Consider the following 19074-nt stretch of genomic DNA (forward strand, 5'->3'; position numbering starts at 1 on the left):
GCGCTGGATCGTGGAGGAGCGGGAGGACGGGACCAATGTGAACAACTGGCACTGGTGCGGCCGGGCGGGGGCCGGGGCTTTCGGGCCTCCTCCTCCGCAGCGGCGGGCGGGATGGTGGGGCCCCTCGGCGAGCACCGGGCTCCCGGTGCCCTGCGGGGTGGGGTGGCCAGGCCTCTCGGGCCGCGGCGCTCCCTCCGTAGGGCGGGGCCTGCACAGGTGCAGAGGATTCTCCCCGCCCCCGCAGCTGCTCAGAGCGCTGCTGTAAATAAGCCTCAGGTGAGTCCGGAGACCTGGGGGCTTATCTGCACTTGGCTGTGGAACTTCAGTTTCCTTCTTGTGAAACTTGGTTTGGGCCCCACGAATGGTATCTGACTTACCTCTTCAACTTTGACAGTCTGTGACCTTAAGACTCCCCCATCCCCCACCCCTCTTGATGTTTCTAGAAGTTAAAAGGAGCTAGAGTGTGCGCGTGTGGGCGCGCTTGTCCGTTGGTCTGCGTGTAGTGGAAAGAACAAGAAATTGGATCTCAGCTGTAGATCTAACTCGATTGGCTTTTAGTGAGCCCCGCCTTCTAGGAGTTTGAGCGGTTGCACATCCTTTTTGGATGTCATCTGGAACACGGGCTTGATACTTGCCTCCCTCTCTGCCCCAGAGTTTCGGGAGGTGATGCAGCATCACTGAGGGCTGTGTTACCTCAAGGCCATCAAGCTGATGTTGAGGCAGGTCAGGGCAGAGTAAAGCCGTCAGCTTGTGAGCGGCTTATTGAGGGAGTCCTGGCTTCTCCTTTCCCAGCACTGTCACCATGACACACCAGGGACTTCTCTCACCTCGTTTCCACTCCTAAAATGGAAGCATTTATTTGGGAAGATTGCATGAGATAATATATGTGTGAAAACACTTGATCATTCGTCTTGTGATTAAAATTAATTCGGTTATTACTGCCTTTTTGTATGGCCGCTTTGCCCATCCATTTCCAATGGGTGAGATTGCTAGACCCCTTGCCCCCAAATAAGCTAGTGTTTTGAAGACAAAATACTGCTTTACATAGTGGATAATAGTATCCCAAGGAACTGAGCGGGAATATGAAAAGATATTTGGTGGAAATCTGATTTAAGAAGCACATTTGGAACTTTGAGATTGGTAGGTCTGTCAAGGCTGCCTGAGAGGAGATGAGCGGATCTCACTGCCCTGATGCCCCAGCCTGGGCATGTGGATACCAGCTGGGGCTTCCATTCATGGCTCTTCCTTTCTGGTCCCTGGCAGAACAGAGCGGGATGCTACCAGCTTGTCCAAGGGGAAGCTCCGCGACCTCCTGGTGGGCATCGTCGTGGAGAATGAGACTGGACACCATATGATCAGTGAGCTGAAGCAGGTAGAAGGTGAGGTTTCTTGCAGCAGCCGCAAAGGATTTCTTCTATGAGTGGAACATCAGACTGAGCTGGAAAGGTAACAGGGCTCAGGGGACAGCTAGGGCTGGAGGCAGCCTTGGGGCAGAGTTGGTTCATTTATCATTCATTTGTTCAGCAGATATTTTTAGAACTCCTGATATGAGCCTAGCACTTACTGGCCCCTGAGTTGGTCTTCATAGTTACAGATACCCTTCTGTCATGTCCGACAAGCTGGGGGCTTCCCTTTCTCCCATCACACAGCTGCTTAAAAAAAATTTTTTTTAATGTTTATTGATTTCTGAGACAGGGATTGACAGAGTATGAACGGGGGAGGGTCAGAGAGAGAGGGAGACACAGAATCTGAAACAGGCTCCAGGCTCTGAGCTGTCAGCACAGAGCCCGACGCAGGGCTCAAACTCACAGACTGCGAGATCATGACCTGAGCCAAAGTCGGACGCTTAACCGACTGAGCCACCCAGGCGCCCCTGCTTAGAGCTCTTTGATTGCAGCTGGACTCTTGTCTGCCAGGCACTTGTGAGCCCTAGAGTTTTCTGGAGCTGCTGGAACACTCTTCTCTGCATGCGGACTCTTTTGGGTCCTTCAGGTCCTTGTCCTGAGTGAAGCCACCTATCTCTGTTATACAAAGATCGCAGGTCCCTTCCTTGTACTGTCTCCCTTCCCACTTTATTTTCCCCCACAGCACTGTTATTTGGTATCTTTATATGGTTACTTAAATATTTTATTTATCTGGTTGCCCTCCAGCCCCCATTCATCAGGGCAGGGATTTTTTTTTTTTAATTTTTTTTTCAACGTTTATTTATTTTTGGGACAGAGAGAGACAGAGCATGAACGGGGGAGGGGCAGAGAGAGAGGGAGACACAGAATCGGAAGCAGGCTCCAGGCTCTGAGCCATCAGCCCAGAGCCCGACGCGGGGCTCGAACTCACGGACCGCGAGATCGTGACCTGGCTGAAGTCGGACGCTTAACCGACTGCGCCACCCAGGCGCCCCAATCAGGGCAGGGATTTTTAAAAATACCAGCTTTATTGAGATCTGATTCACATACCATATAGTTCATCCATGTAAAGTATGCAGTTCAGTGGTTTCCAGCACACTCACAGAGTTGTGCAGCCGTCACTACAGTTGATTTTAGAACATTTTCATCACTCACAAAAACCCCTGAACTCGTTAGCAGTCATTTCCCAGTCTTTGGCAACCACTGATCTGTTTTCTGTCTCAGTGGATTTGCCTCTTCTGGATACTTCTATGAATGGAATCCTAGAGTATGTGGTCTTTTGTGAATGACCCCCTTTTTTAAAATTTTAACACCAGTATAGTTAACATAAGTGTTAAATTAGTTTCAGATGTACAATATAGGGATTGAACAATTGTATATATTACTTGGTCTCATCTTAAATTCCACATATGAGTGAAATCATATGGTATCTGTCGTTCTCTGACTTATTAATGTTGGATGGATCTCGAGATCCATCTATGTTGTTGCATATGGCAAGATTTCATTTTTTTTGTGGCTGAATAATACTTCATTGTGTGTGTGTCTGTGTGTGTATATATACATATATATATACACATATATATGTTGGAATAAAATATTCCATAATTTGGTTATTGTAAATAATGCTGAAATAGATATAGGGGTGCATATCTTTTTGAATTAGTGTTTTCATTTCCTTTGGGTAAATACCCAGTAGTGTGATTTCTGGATCATAGGGTAGTTCTATTTTTAATTTGTTGAGGAAACTTCACAATGTTTTCCACAGTAGCTGCACCAGTTTGCATTCCCACCAACAGTGCAGGAGGGTTCCCGTTTCTCCACATCCTTACCAACACTTGTTATTTCTCCTGTTGTTATTGTTTTTTAAAATATGTGTTTATTTAAGTAATCTCTACACCCAATGTGGGTCTCAAACTCATGACACCAAGATCAAGCCTGCCCTTCTGACTGAGGCAGCCCAGTGCCCTGTTTCTTGTATTTTTGATTTTAGCCATTTTGATAGATGTGAGGTGATCTCTCATTGTGGTTTTGATTCGCATTTCTCTTATGATTAGTGATGTTGAACATCTTTTCATGTGTCTGTTGGCCATCTGTATGTCTTCTTTGGAGAAATGTCTGTTCATGTCTTTTGCCCATTTTTAGATTGGATTATTTATTTTTTTGGTGTTGAGTTATAGAAGTTTTTTATTTTCAAAAAAATATTTTTATTTTTTAAAGTAAGCTCTGCATCCATTGTGGGGCTCAAACTCACAACCCCAAGATCAAAAGTCACAGGCTGTACTGACTGAGCCAGCCAGGCACCCCTGTAGAATTTCTTTGTACCTTTTGGATACTAATCCTTTATTGGATATATCTTTTGCAAATATATTCTCCCATTCAGTAGGTTTTTAGTTTTGTTGATCATTTCCTTTGCTGTGCAGAAGCTTTTTATTTTGATGTAATCGCAATAGTTTATTTTTGCTTTTATTTTCCTTACCTCAGGAGACATATCTAGAAAAGAGTTGCTGTGGTTAGTGTCAGAGAAATTACTGCCTGTGCTCTTCTAGGACTTTTATAGTTTTGGGTCACACATGGAGGTGATTGGCTCCTTTCACTTAGCATAATGTTTTCAAGACTCATCCATGTTGTAGCATGTTTCATTCCTTTTTATGGTTGAATGATATTCTGTTGTACAGATATAGCATGTTTTGTTTATCTGTTCATCAGCTGATGAACATTTGTGTTGTTTTCATTCTTTAAGTCATTTGGTTAGGGATGGATTGGTTTTGTTTCCAGGCCCAGATCACTCTCTGGAACGTTGTGTGTTTGTTAAAAGAGTAAGTTTCTGCCGTGGTGCCTAGTTCCTGGCTGACAGACAGTCTGGGCTCAATGAATACTTGTTGAAATAATCATGGATATGAAGACAAAGGGGAAAAGGAAGAGGAGGAGAGAGGGAGAGATCTAGTTGTAGAAGATTGTACTGAGTTAAAGTTTGGGCCTTTGCCCAGGAGTCGGCTCCTTTCTTGAGAGTTGGGTTAGAGAGTTCCACAGCAAGCTGGCCTTGGGCTTTTGCCCTACTGGCCGCTTTGGTAGAGCTGGGCTTGAGCCCAGGAAGGTGCTCCACAAGTGTCAAAAGTCCACTCCTGCCTGGAACCTTCTGGCTAGAGGTTTTCTCTCTGTTGCTCCTTCATTGTCTGCTGTTGGCTGGACATGGCAGGGTCTGGCACCTTACACCCTCACCCTACCCCACCCGCAGCACAGGGCTCCGAGTGTCCCAGGGAATCTCGTGGCCTTGTGTCTCTTCTGTCTCCCTCACCTCAAAGTGGCAACCACCTCCTTTGTGAGATAAGACTCAGCTACTCCAAGACAGCAGCTAGAGGGCAGGCTGAGGATGCCCTACCCTCACCCCTTGTGCTTTTCTCCTCTAGCAGTGAGCCCCAGAGGTGGCAAGTGGGACCCTCTGGGGAAGAGTCAACACTGGTCGTTTTTTTTTCTTTTTTAAATTAAACTTTAATTTTTTCCCACCTTTATTGAGACACAGTTGATTTATAACACTGTATAAGGTTAAGGTATATGGCCTGATGGTGTGTGTGTGTGTGTGTGTGTGTGTATGTATATATTAGAAATGATGATCACAATAAGGTTAACACATCTCTCATCCCATGTAGTTACCATTTTTGTGTGTGTATGTTGAGAACTTTTCAGATTTACTTTCTTACTTTCAAATATATAATATAATAATGTTAACTGTAGTCATCAGGCTGTATATTACATCCTTAGAACTTACTCTTCCTGTAACTGGAAGTTTGGACCCTTTGTTTCCTTTGACCACCTTCAACACCACTGGCTCCCTGCAACCACCAATCTACTCTCCGTTTCTAGGAGTTTGATTTTTTAGATTTCACATGTAAATGAGATATCATTTTTGTTGTTGTCTGACTTTTTTTCCACTTAGCATAATGCCCGCAGGGTCCATCCATGTTGTTCCAAATAGCAGGATTTCCTTTTTTTTTTATGACTGAATAATAGTGTGTGTGTGTGTGTGTGTGTGTGTACACCACATTTTCTTTATCCATTTATCCATCAGTGGATACTTCAGTTGTTTCCATGTGTTAGCAACTGTAAATAATGCTGTAGTCAACATGGAGGTGCAGATGTCTCTTAGATAGTGATGTTATTTCCTTTGGATATAAGTAAATCCTTGGATTGTGAGTAACTTGTTCTGTGAGCGTTCTGCAAGACAAGCAAACATTTCCAGTAAATTTTAACTCAGTAAATGAGCAGTATCTTGCAATGCGAGTAGTAGGTGACGCCAAATGGCACATGATCACAACCGATCACAACTGAGCCCACAACAAGCACAACTTGAAAACACTTTGGTAGACAAGTGCTTTGGATTACAAGCATGTTTCTGGAACGAATTCTGGTTACAAACCAAGGTTTTACTGGTATACCCAGAAGTGGGATTGCTGGATCATATGGTACTTCTGTTTCAATTTTCTTGAGGAACCTCCATCCAGTTTTCCGCAGTGGCTGCATCAATTTGCATTCCCACCAACAGCACACAAGGGTTCCCTGTTGTCCACATCCTCACCAACACTTGTTATCTCTTTCTGATCCTGGCCATTCCAGCACATGTAGGGTGATCCCTCATTGTGATTTGGTTTTTTGTTTTTTCAACTTAAAATTTTTTTATTTTATTTTTGAGAGAGAGAGAGCAGGAGAGAGGGGCAGCGGGAGAGGAAGAGAGAGAGAGAGGGAATATGAGAATGAATTCCAAGCAGTCTCCACACCCAGCTCGGAGCTCGAATGGGGGCTTGATCCCATGACCCTAAGATCATGAGCCAAAAATCAAGAGTCAGACTTTCAACCAACTGAGCCACCTAGATGCCCCTGTTCCCATAGATCTTTTTGTTTTGTTTTTTTTTTTAATTTTTGAGAGAGCGTGCATGTGCAAGTGGGGGAGAGGGAGAGGAGGGGGAGAGAGAAAGAGAGAGAGAGAAAGAGAAAGAGAATGAATCCTAAGCAGGCTCCACGCTGAGACTCCCAAGCTCCCACTCTCGGCTTGATTTTACCACCATGAGATCATGACCTAAGCCAAAATCCAGAGTCAGCTGCTTTACCCACATGCCCCCTCATTGTGATTTTGATATGCATTTCCCTGATGATTAGTATGTTGAGTACCTTTTCATGTACCTGTCATCCATTTAAACATCTCCTTTGCATAAGTGTCTATTTATGTACTTTGCCCATTTTTACTGGGATGATTATTTCTTTTTCTTTTTTTGGGGGGGGGTGGTTGTCAGGTTTTAGGAGTTCCTTATATATTTTGGATATTAACTTCTTATCACATAGGGTTTACAAATATTTTCTCCCATTCTGCATGTTGCCCTTTCATTTTGTTGACTGATTTTTTTCTTTGTGGAAGCTTTTTAGTTTGAGGTGGTCCTACTTGTTTCGCTTTTGTTGCTTGTGGTTTTGGTGTTACATCCAAAAATCGTTGCCAAGACTGCTGTCAGGGAGCTTTTATCCTCCTTCTAGGAGTTTAATGGTTTCAAATCTTAACATTTCAGTCTTTAGTTCATTTTGAATTAGTTTTTTTGAGTGGTATAAGATAGGGGTCCAGTGTGTCAGTCTTTTGCATGTGAATATTAAGTTTTCCCAGTAGCATTTATTTATTAAAACAAATTTTTAATGTTTATTTAGTTTTGAGAGAGCATGAGCAGGGGAGGGGCAGAGAGAGAGGAAGACACAGAATCCGAAGCAGGCTCCAGGCTCCGAGCTGTCAGCACAGAGCCCGACATGGGGCTCAAACCCATGAGCCATGAGATCGTGACTTGAGCTGAAGTTGGACACTTAACCGACTGAGCCATGCAGGTACACCTTCCCAGTACCATTTAATGAAGAGACTGTCTTTTACCCATTGAGTATTCTTGCTTACGTTGTCAAATACAAGTTGACCACATATGTATGGATTTATTTCTGGGCTCTTGATTCTGTTCCATTGGTCTTTGTCTGTTTTCATGTCACTGCTATTTTGTTTTGATCTCTGTAGTTTTGTAGTAAAGTTTGAAATCAGGAATTATGATGCCTCCAGCTTTGTTTTTCCTTCTCAGGATTGCTTTGCCTGTTCAGGGTGTTTTGTGGTTTCATGCAAATTTTAGAATTCCTTTGGCATTTTGATAGGGATTGCATTGAATCTATAGATGCTTCTTACTTGCTTTCTTCTGATAACTTTGGGCTTTGTTTTTTTCTGGCTCGCTGAGGTATAAGGTTAGGTTCTTTATCTAAGCAAACATTTCCAGTAAATTTTAACTCAGTAAATGAGCAGTATCTTGCAATGCGAGTAGTAGGTGTCTCTCTCTTAACCGACTGAGCCACCCAGGCACTCCTGTCTCAAGTTATTTTTAAAATTTCCCTTTTGATTTCTTTGAGCCATTGGTTCAGAAATGTTTTATTTAATTTCCACGTATCTGTGAATTTTCCAGCTTTCCTCCTGTTACTACTTTCTAGCTTCATACCATTGTGGTTTGAAAAGATACTTATTATAATTTTTATATTTTTTAATTTGTTGAGACTTGTTTAGTGTCCAATGTGATTTATCCCAGAAGATGTTGTGTGGATCCTTGAGAAGAATGTATATTCTGTTGATATTTAAAGGATTGTTCTGTATATGTCTGTTAGTTCCATTTGGTCTATAATGTTCAAATCTGCTGTTTCCTTATTGATTTTTTGTCTGGGTGATCTCTCCACTGTTGAGTATGGGGTATTAAAGTCTCCAATTATTATTATATTGCCAATTATTTCTCCTTTTAGTTAATCTATCAGTATTTGCTTTATATATTTAGGTGCTTCAATGTTAGGTACATAAATATTTATAGTTGTTATATCTTCTAGATGAATTGATCCCTTTACCATTATATAACAACCTTACTTAGGTTTTTTTTGACCATCTTTTTTTCTTAATATTTTGTTTAACACAAGTATAGCTACTCCGGCTTTTTTTTTTTTTTTTTTTTTGGTTGCCATTTGCTTGAAATATCTTTTTCACCCCCTCACTCTCACTATCATGCTAAAGTGAGCCTCTGTGTTACAGGCAGCAGATTATTGGATGTTGTCTCTATTATTTCTTTTTAATCCACTCAGCCATTCTGTGTCTTTTGATTGGAGAATTTAATGGTTTATGTTTAAAGTAATTCTTGATAGGTAACAACTTACACTTGCCATTTTGTTGTTGCCTGTTTTGTAGATCCAATGTTCGTGCTTCTTCTCTTGCTGTCTTCCTTGGTGATCTCATGCCTTTTTGTGGTGGTGTGCTTTAACTCCTTTATCATAATCTTTTGTGTACCTACTACAGGTTTTCCTCAGGTCGTTACCCTGAGACATACATGAAATGTCTTATATTTATAATATGCTATTTAAACTACTAAGACCTTTGATAGCATACAGAAATTTATACTTCTGCCTTCCTCATATTTTAGGTTCTTGATGTTATAATTTGCATATTTTTATATTCTGTATCTAGTAATAAATTATTGTAGTTAGGATCATTTTTAGTATGTTTACCTTTTAAATTAGAGTTGTAATTGAATTATGCAACACCATTACAATATTAGATCTAACTTTGACTATATATTTACTCTTAATATATATATACTATGTATATTACTGTTATTGGTGGATTTTACACATTCTTATGTTTAAAAAATTTTTTTTAAATATTTATTTACTTTTGAGAGAGACCGAGCATGAGTGGGGGAAGGGCAGAGAGAGAGGGAGACACAGAATCTGAAGCAGGTTCCAGACTCTGAGCTGTCAGCACAGAGCCTGATGTGGGGCTCAAACTCATTAACTTTGAGATCATCACCTGAGCCGAAGGCCAGTGCTTAGCCAACTGAGCCACCCAGGAGCCCGTCACATTCTTATGTTTTTATGATGCCAGTTTCAAATAACCTATCTTCTCATTCACTAGTTCTTACATCTGCTTGGTCAATTTAGCTGTTCAAGCTTTCTGTGCAGTTCTTCAGTCATTGTATTCTTCAGCTCTGGGATTTCTGCTTTGTTTCCTTGTGGTACTTCTCATTTTGCTCATGTATTCTCTTAATTTTATTTAGTTGTCTGTCCTTCTAGTTAAAACGTAACTTTTTTTTTAATTAAAAAATTTTTAAAATTTATTTTAGAGAGAGAAGAGTGCAAGTGGGGGAGAGGGGCAGAGGGAGAGAATCCCAAGCAGGCTTCAGTGTGGAGCCTGATGCGGGGCTCAATCTCATGACCCTGGGACAATGACCTGAGCCAAAATGAAGAGTTGGATGCTCAACCAACTTAGCCACCCAGGCTCGCCAAGAAATTGATTTTTTTTAAAAAAAAGTTTGTTTATTTTTGAGAGAGAAAGAAAGCGTTTGGGAGGGGCAGAGGGAGACAGAAACACAGAATTTGAAGGAGGCTCCGGGCTCTGAGCTGTCAGCACAGAGCCTGACTTGGGGCTCGAACCCACAAGTGGTAAGATCATGACCTGAGCTGAAGTTGGATGCTCAACTGACTGAGCCACCCAGGTGCCCCAGAGGTTTATTCTTAATTACTGATTATATAGTTCATGGATCTCCATTTCTTTAGGATCTGTTATTGGAGCTTTGTTAGTTTCCTTTGGTGGGGTCATGTTTACCTGATTCTTCATGAGCCTTAATTCCTTGCATTGGTATCTGCACATATAAGTGGTTTCCTTTTCCAGACTTAACCAGTTTGCTTCAGTAGGAAAAATGTTCACCATTCAGCTTAGCTTGAATGGGTTACTGGGTGGGTCAGCTAGTAGCATTCATGGTAGGCAGGGCATGCTGTCAGGGTCTCTAGTTGGGTGAGACCACTGCTCATGCTCTGAGGTTGGGGGTCAGGGCTCTACTAGCTGGGCTCCTTGGTAGGGTGGGTCTGCTTGTTGGGCTCTGTGTTCAAGCAGGGCTGCTGGGCAGGCTTTCAGACTGGGTATGGCTGTTGGCTGTGTTACATGGTCACTTGGGGTCACTAGCTGGGCTCTGTAGTTATCTCTGATCCGGTGGGGTTACTGGATGTGTCCTCTGGAAAGGCAGTGCCACTGGTTGGGCTCTGATTGGGCAGGACTATGGGTGGGTCTCCACCATTGCTCCTGGTTGGGTGGGGTCTTAGACCATCCTGACCAGATGGTTCTGCTGGCTAGACTCTGTTGAGGTCAGGCCACAGGCAGAGTTTCATGATTGGACCTGATCTCAGGCTGTGCTCTGTGATCAGACTGTGCCCCAGAAGTCTGCAGGCTTGGTTTCCAGAACAGGTAGCCTCTGGTTGTGCTCTGCCGTTGAGCAACATTGCTGGCTGGGTTCTCTGGTGGGGATGGACCTCCAGCTGTATCCTGTAGTTGGTTGGGGCTAGGGACTGTGCTCTGTGGCTGGGTAGGGTCACTGCCTGGGCTCCCTATCTGGACAAGGCCACAAGATGTGTCCAGCATTTGGGCAGAATTGTAGGCTGGGCTTCAAGGCTGCTTAGGGACACTCTTCAGGCTCCCTGCTTATAGGACCAGAAGCTGTGCTGAACAGTTGGGCAGGGTTGCTGGTTTGGCTTCCTGCCCAAGTGGGGCTAGAGGATGGGCTCTGTGGCTGCCCAGATTCTGTGGTCGGGCTTCCGTCAGCAGTTGAGTGGGTCTGCAAATTTGCTTCTTTGCCTGGGTGGGGCAGTAGAATGGGCTCTACAGCTGGTTTCAGCCAGTTGACTAGGAGTCCAAATCAGGCATAATCGCCAACCAAGCGCCCTGGTCACATAGGGTACCAGCTGAGCTCTGCAGATGGGCAGAATCACTGGCTGGGATCTTTGCTCATGCACTGCTGCAAGCAAGAACACCGTCCAACAAGATCTGCGCTCTGGTTATTGAAAGCCCTGCCCCTGCTTCTGATTCCCAGTGGTCCCTGTTAGCTGAGACCCAGATGGGCTTCCTAGGAAGCATCCCACAATGCTCGGGGATCTGGATGTCCACTTTTTTCCCATTGAAGAAACCACAGCTCTGTGCTGGCCTCGGGAGGGGCAGTTTGGTCAGTGTTACCACTTCTCTTACCCTTCTCTTTGGTCCTTCTTTGTCTTTGGTCCACCAAGGGTGCATCTGCCTTGCGTCTGCATTCTGGGATTCTCAGTGGTGTCTTGCCTGTTGGTGGCTGCTAGTTGGTCTTGTGAGGGGGACTGAAGTTGGGAATAATTACATTGCCATCTTGATGTTGTCACTGAAATCAGCACTTTGGTATTGAAAGAAATGTAGCTGCGTGGGGCCCAAGCACAACTTCCCTAAGTCACAGCCTGTCTCCCTTCACGCTTTCCATGATCACAACTCCGTGCCCCTTTCTGGCCTCCCATCCCTTATGTGACTGCTCTTCAAGACAGCCCTTTATCCTGCTTTGATCCTGGTAAAGATTATTGGGGGAGGAAAACAGAAACATGGGTTAAAAGCCCACTTACTCGTCTCATGCCTCCACCTGGCCCCTAATTTTGTGTGCACTTTCATTGGCTGGGTTTTACCTCCACATTTGCTGTTTGCCTATCTCTGTTGTGGGCCAGGAGAACACCTGTGTGCTGGGAAAGCCTTGAGCTTGCCTTGTCACCATCTGTGGTGCACCCTGTGTGGAGGGTGGGCTGTTTAGTTAAGGCAGTTTGGCATAAACTAGTTGTTACTTTACAATTGAAGAATGTATTTTGTTCATTTTAAGTGTAATTAAAGAATCTGGTGCAAAGCACAAGGGATTGATTGAAATACTCAGCCTTTCTGAAGAAAATGAAGTAGATGACACCGAGGTGAGGTATCTGTTTTTTTGTTTTGTTTTTTAAGTCCAAGCTTCTGCTGTATACGTTGGGCATTTGGAAAACTATTGAATACACTTTGTGATTCCTGTGCGGTGGTTGTGGTGTATTGTAAAGGGTTTGTTTGCCAAGAAGGTTTACTATGCTGGGTGGGTGGGGGGCAGTGTGGGGTGTGGAGTGGAGCCGTGTAGGAAAGAAGAGGAAGCCCCAGACTGCCCCATGCACCAGGTGTAGTCCTTGGGCAGGTGACCACGCCCTCCACAGCCTTTTCATCTGTGAAGTAGGACTAATTCGTCTTTCAGGGGTGGCATCAGATAAATGTGACAGTGTATGTCCTGTTAAGTGCTTAGGCGGATGTGCAGCTTGGTGAACGGGGTTTTGTTTCTGCATCTCTGCTGTTTCTTTTGAATGTGAAAATATTCAGCTTTTAGCTGTGATTGTATCGCTTGTTTTTTCATAAACTAGTTAGTCCATGTTGCTTTTGATTAGCTCTCCTAGTTCTCCTGGGAGCTAGAGCCTTGTGGAACACCCAGGCTTGATTCTCAGTGATTGCCCTCTTGAGCCGAAAGCTTGGTTCTGGGGAGGGACCATTTGTACAGCAGCCGTATTTTCCAAACCAAGACAAAGGGGTTTTGATTTGTGAATGTATTTAAATATGAAGGCTTACAAAGACATAAAAATTAAATCATACTGAGAAACATACAACCTCCCTTTATTAAAGGTTATAAAATGCTATACAGGTGGGGCTGTCTCGGGCACCTGGGTGGCTCAGTTGGTTAAGCATCTGACTTCAGCTCAGGTCACGATCTCACAGTTCATGAGTTCGAGCCCTGCGTTGGGCTCTGTGTTGACAGCTCAGAGCCTGGAGTCTGTTTTAGATTCTGTGTCTCCCTTTCTCTCTCTGCCCCTCTCCTGCTCGCTCTCAAAAAAAAAAAAAAAGGGGGGGGGCGCTGTCTCATACACATCTTCAGACATGTGGTTGATGCCTTTAAGGACTGTGATTTCACGTCACTATATTCAGCATGATGAAAAGTTTTTCATCAGCATATTAAACTGGTCTTTTCGGTTCAACCCTTGGTGGCATTACAGAATAAAGTGGGACCCAGGATCTGGGACCATACCCATCTCAAGTGAATCATAGGGATGTGAAATATTTTAAACCAACATCTCTTTTTATTCTGAGAATACCACAGAGGCATTGCCAGAGCCAGAATGGCCTTCTGATGCTTCCCTCTGCCTCCTCCCCACTCTTACTGTCCCTTTTTCTCCCTCCCTCTTCCTTTCTTCCTCCCTACCAAAAAAGTGTAGCCGAAGGCCGTGTTACATGGGAACTCGATTTTCCTAATTATACTGGCTTTGGGGTACTAGACCAGCGCTGTTCAATAGAAATACAATGCAAGCCACATATGGAATTTAAAATTTTCGAGTAGCCATATTAAAAAAGTTAAAGGAAACAAATGAAATTAATTTTAATATTTATATTTTTATTTAACCAAATGTATAAAAATACCATTTAAACATGTAATTAGTATCAAAATTATTGGGATTATTTTACAGTCTTTTTTTGTACTAAATCTTCAAAGTCTGTTGTGTGTATTATTTCACACTCGTAGCACATCTCAAATCAGACCAGCCACATTTCAAGTGCTCAATAGCCAAATGTGGCTAGTGGCTACCATACTGGACAGCGCATTTCTAGACCCTGATAAAAGCCATGGGGTGTGACTACATCGTCAATAGAATACATACACATATACACACAACATTTTGTATGCAAATTAAGGAGTTCACATTTCTAAGAAGTCCCCTCAAGATCTGGCCATCAACCCAGTCAGTGGACCTTGGATTAAAAAATCCTTACAGCTTTTCAGTCTGTGAAGAAACCTGGCACATCTCTCTCACATCCACTTCTTCCCCTTCCCTCACCGTCATAGTGCTTCTCCCAGCCATGTGTCCTGATGTTATAAGAGTACATCAAACCAGATTTTTATGTTTGTATGTTTCTGATTTGTAGATGAACGTGAGTAAAAAGAAAGGAGATGGGGATATACGGAAGGATCTTATGAAAACTGCAGGCACCGCCAAGGTCAGAGAGGCCCTTGGAGATTACATGAAGGCACTTAAGACGGGTAGAAGGCCACCCTTGTGAACCAGTGTGTCCCTTTTCTAGTTACCCAAGTTCTGCTCTGTACTTGGATTTCCAGGTTAGGGTTATGTCTGAGGCTTCCGAAACAACTCTTTATGCTGCAGGATAAAAATTGTAGTCTGGAGGTTGATAGCTAGTTACAAGTAAGTGCATGATTAGTGACTATTGGCATTGTATACATTGTGAACTGTTTTGCCTACAGAATTGCTAAGACTTTTCTGGAATAATTTATTCAGTTTGTATAATTACTTATCTTCCCTGCTACACTGTAAGCTCTAAGGTGGCATGGAAGGTGTCTTATTGACTGCTGTATCTCCATCTTCTAGCACAATGCCTGACACATAGTAGGTGCTTATTAATAAATCTTTGTTGAATATCGAATGAATGAAAGGTATTTCAGGTATGGTTGAGATAATTCCTGAGGAACTCCTAGATAATTCCTGCACTGCATGGAAGTGAGGTTATTGTCTTCTTCCCTAAAATTGACATTTAAAAGGAAATGGAGAATACCTTGCAGGTATGAGCTGTGGTGGCCAATACGTAGGGAGGGAAGAGGAAGTGCTTAATGAGAATATTTAATGCTCTTAATGATGGAGAGCTGCAAAGGCTAGTGAGGAAGGCCAGTTCATCCATCTTTGTATCCCGTGCCATTGTTTTGGGAAATGATGAAATGACACTTTCATCCTTGAGGGAAGGGAATGTATAAATAGGCTTTCTTGTGGGATAAATACTGAATTTAGTTCAAGACAATGCTCCAAAGGCAGGGTTTTTGGTAGGCAGATTACAAAACCTGTTGATGTTGTGGTTCACCTACCACAGTGTAAAACACTGCTTCAGACTTTTGGTTTAGGAAGTTTGGGATCCCATTCTTGGAATCTGGTGGTGGGAATTGACAGCCTTTGGCCTTAAATGCTGTTGTCCCTCATCTGCTTATCTTTGTGCCCTCTGGGCCATATGTACTTGTCCAAGTAGGATTTGGGGTGTTAAGCCATGGCCTGGGAGTAGAACAGAGCTGAGGAGCTAGCTCATAGCCACAATGAGCTGTTTCACAGTAACTGGGATTGGTGGTGCTAAAAAGGCTTTTCATGCTCTTTCCATGCATCTGGAAGGTATAGTGTGGAATATGAGGACATTTTGGTAAGACTGAAAGATTGAATTTTTAAATCTAAGTAGCTTTATCTCCTGGCATGCTATTTAGTTATCCTTTGGAACATCTACTCTTCTTGAGATTCAGGCTTCATCTCCAATGGGTTTGGGTGTGAGGATCCCCACGGTGACACTGCACATGACCGAACTGTTTGACCCAACTGTAGAGCAGCTGTACAGCATCTTCACTGTGAAAGATGTAAGTAACTTCCCAAGTTAGGGCCCCCAGTGCTGATGTGGGGAGAAAATGTGCCACTAAGAACTGGAGCTGGTTTTTGGTTTCCCAGATAGCCATGTTTTTATGATTGAAGAGACCTAGCATGGTGGTGATAGAGGTCTTTAGGATAACTTCTAAAAAAATTTAAGGGGCTAAAAGATGGGCATTTTTAGGGAAATATGTCTGCACTTAGGGGATACAATACTGGGTTTTCTCCTTCAGAAAGGGAGAGAAAGCTGTAAGTAAACACTATTCAGGGTTAGGAAAAAAACAAAAAAAACAAAAACCCCAAACCACAGTGATGATTTTGTTAATACTTTGCCTTTGAACCTTTAGGTTCAGAAGGTGATAGGGCATGATGGGATGACATGTCTCTTGTATGTTTTACTTGGTTAGCTGGTGCAGAAATTTTCTAAATCTCTTGCTATATTAGAAGCTGAAAAAGGAGGGACATTCCAAATGTTTGATGGGAACATCACCGGCGAATATGTAGAATTGGTAAGTAATCTTTAGGGTTAAAGAAAAGTAAGCTGGGACTGACCCTTCTGTTACATTGCTTTTTAAAAATCTGTGTTTTTAATTTGCTTTTTTATCTGAGTTCACAGAAACTTGAGAAATTTATAAAATTGGTTATGGTAAATAGTTACGTATACTTGGTGTAGAACAAGTAAATGTTACAAATACTAAGTAGTGATAAAGATGAAGCCTTAGTTGCATAGTAATTGTACTGGTTTTAGAAGAAAGAAGTATAGTTAATTCCCCTCAACTCTTGGTCTAGAAGTTTCACATTTCTGCCACCTAAATCACTAGGGTCTGTGTTGCCCAGTGTCACCCCTGACACCAGCCCAGTTTTGGTTACCACTGTCACTATACTTCTGTCCTTGATGTTACTGCTGTTAAGGACATTGTGGCACCTAGAACAATGGATTCTCAGTGATGCTGGCATATAACCTGGAAGATGGGACTGTATGTTGTTTGTTGATTACCTTTAGTACCTCAGGAGTTTTAATGAAAGGATTTTCTGTGTTGCACTGGAAGTTTTAAAAGATGTCTTAAGGGAATTTCCCCTGTGTTTTTAGTTGACAAATAAAAAGATCGTCATGAAATGGAGACATAGGAACTGGCCAGAAGGTATGTTAGTAGTATCCTTTGTTATAAGAATTGGGAAACACTCAAGATTTCTCCCCCCACCCCGACTGTAATAAGCCAGTTGTAGTACTGTATGGATAGTTTTCATAATGCAGTAATAAGCTCCTTCTTTTTCTTCTAGAACACCATGCGACAGTTGCACTGAATTTTGTGCCTACTCCAGGGCAAAACAGAATTGCAGTTGGACTGTAAAGGAGTTCCTGTTTGTAAAGAAGAGGGCATGAAATCCTGTTGGCAGAAGCAGCATTTTGAAGAAATAAAATGTTTACTGAAGCTGACTACCCTAAATGGTTGAATTAGAAGATTTTGTAAGTCTACCTCTTCTCAATCCTTTTAAAAAAGAAAACACCCTTAATTTATATTGGATGAAATCCATGACCTCTTACAGAATTCAAAACATTGTTTGAATCTTCACTACGATTGGACTCTCATTGGGTTAAAAGTAGCAAGCAATGTGGAAATTAGGTATTAACCTTACCTCCCATAGATGCTCCTCTGGGAACAGATTGAGCCTCTGAGTACAGATAGTTGAAGTTTCCCACTAAAGCTTGTCCTGGCAAGCCACTCTGAGCTGTAGTTTTAGTTCAGGAAGACAAAAAAATAAATGGCATGTCGATACTTTTCCTTTTTCACTTCAGGGTTTTAAGGTCTGTAGCTCTTTAGGTAGCATAGCAGCCATGTGTTCAGAAGCATGTTGGAGTGAGGTGCCTTGGGCCTTGTCATCAGGCTACTCCCTGCAGTGGTTATGCACTCCAGGCGGAGGACCGACAGGCTGCGGGGCAGCTTACGTTCTGGATCGCCGCCAGCACTAAGGAACTAGAGTATAATGGAGAAATGCTTCCCTCCCGCTCAGTGTCCTCATTACTTTCATCTGAGAAGACTAAAGCAATGTTAAATGTAAACAAATGAAAAGTCATCACAATCAGTTTAATTAAGTGCACAGAATAGCAATCAATCAGTCATGTCAATAAAAATAAAACAATTATTTTTACATCAAGTGTGCTTTATTTCCTCCACAGGTATTCTGTTAAATAAAGCACCATTTATATACTGCCAGGCCACAGCTAAAGAGGATTCTTTACAGAATCAAATTTCTTGTGGTTGTTCCGTATACAAGTAAACTTAATTTTGATAATAAGAACCACAGCGATCGGAGGCGACCTGCCTCTATTATAAGGTACAAAACTGGCACAGAGGACACCATATTATACACAGTAAAAATGCTGTAAGTTTAAATTACATTGTACAGGGCCAGGGAACCCTGTTCCTCCCAGACAGCCATATTAAATGAAAGCCACTACAGTGAACTCTTAATTACATAAAACATATCCGTTATCTGATTGCCCTTTAGAAAGTATACTGAAGATGCAAATTTTTTCATCTGGAGTTCTGCCTGACCAAGAATTAAGCCTATAAATCTATCTTGCCATTCAAGCAGAGAGCACTGGACAAACTGAAGCACAAAAACAGAAATAAGCAAAACTTATACAAACAGCTTTGGGGGTGGGGGATGGAGAGAAGGGACCTTAAAAGTAGTAGACATGCTACATCTAATGTCAAGAAGCAGCTTGGTTTCCTTTGCCAGATATCCTTGTGATCACATGGATTGTAGATTCAATGGTCCTACACAGAGTATCTAAAATGTCGTGTTGCTGCATGTGACTAAAGAGTCCTCTGGAATGGCCACAACTGAGTGATAGAGCAGCCTCAGGGTCCTGGGAGGGCAAAGCTTGACCATCACAGCTTCTCAAGTCAGCTAAGTCAGAGAGAACTGCAGAGATAGAAGTAGAAGGGAACTCAGACTCTTCCTCAGCTAGGTTAGAATCCTTGGAACAGTGGAGGTCCTTGAACTCTTTACAGTCTTCAAATCTACCTTCGTTGGACTGTTCTTCTGCATGCTGTGACCTGATACTTGACATGTCTTCTGAAAACGAAGATGGAACTTCCATTCGATATTCTTTAACAGAACTATTTTCAGGGGAAGGAAGATCTTGCTCGGTTCCTGGATCAATAATTGAAGAGTCTCTTGTCTCATTGTCTGAAGTGCTAGTTGGGGTTAGGACCTCCCTAGTTTCTGTTTTCATGTCGCTGATACAGCTGTCTACAGTGTGCTCCTCATCACTGCTAACACGCCTTCTTTTAACAGGAGTTGCCCCTTCATCATCTGTAAAAATGAACATCATTCTCTGAGTCATTGAGATCACACCGGGGCGGGGGGGTGTTTGCGG

At 42.7% G+C, this 19074-nt stretch overlaps 2 protein-coding genes across 6 annotated transcripts in view; one reads left to right on the forward strand and one right to left on the reverse strand.

The window, feature by feature from the left end:
• The first annotated feature begins 4592 nt into the window (after positions 1 to 4592).
• LOC124503917 (activator of 90 kDa heat shock protein ATPase homolog 2-like) lies at positions 4593 to 18328 on the forward strand. The gene is given in 8 exon segments (XM_047069186.1): positions 4593 to 4828; positions 12098 to 12182; positions 14203 to 14274; positions 15533 to 15679; positions 16094 to 16195; positions 16777 to 16828; positions 16968 to 17014; positions 17016 to 18328. Coding segments are annotated over 8 exon segments (867 nt in total). The 3' UTR covers positions 17142 to 18328.
• The window catches only part of USP34 (ubiquitin specific peptidase 34), a 251225-nt gene continuing 249982 nt past the window's right edge, over positions 17832 to 19074 (reverse strand). For all 5 annotated transcript variants that reach the window (XM_047068664.1, XM_047068662.1, XM_047068663.1 and 2 more), the window contains one exon: positions 17832 to 19010. In XM_047068664.1, the coding sequence (XP_046924620.1) occupies positions 18403 to 19010 (608 nt within the window). In that variant the 3' untranslated portion in view covers positions 17832 to 18402. The remainder of the gene's footprint in view (positions 19011 to 19074) is intronic.

The sequence above is a fragment of the Lynx rufus genome, unplaced genomic scaffold (assembly GCF_022079265.1).
Source record: "Lynx rufus isolate CCGP_SWC_20201006 ecotype Redwood Valley unplaced genomic scaffold, mLynRuf1.p SCAF_8, whole genome shotgun sequence".
Classification (NCBI taxonomy): Eukaryota; Metazoa; Chordata; class Mammalia; order Carnivora; family Felidae; genus Lynx; species Lynx rufus.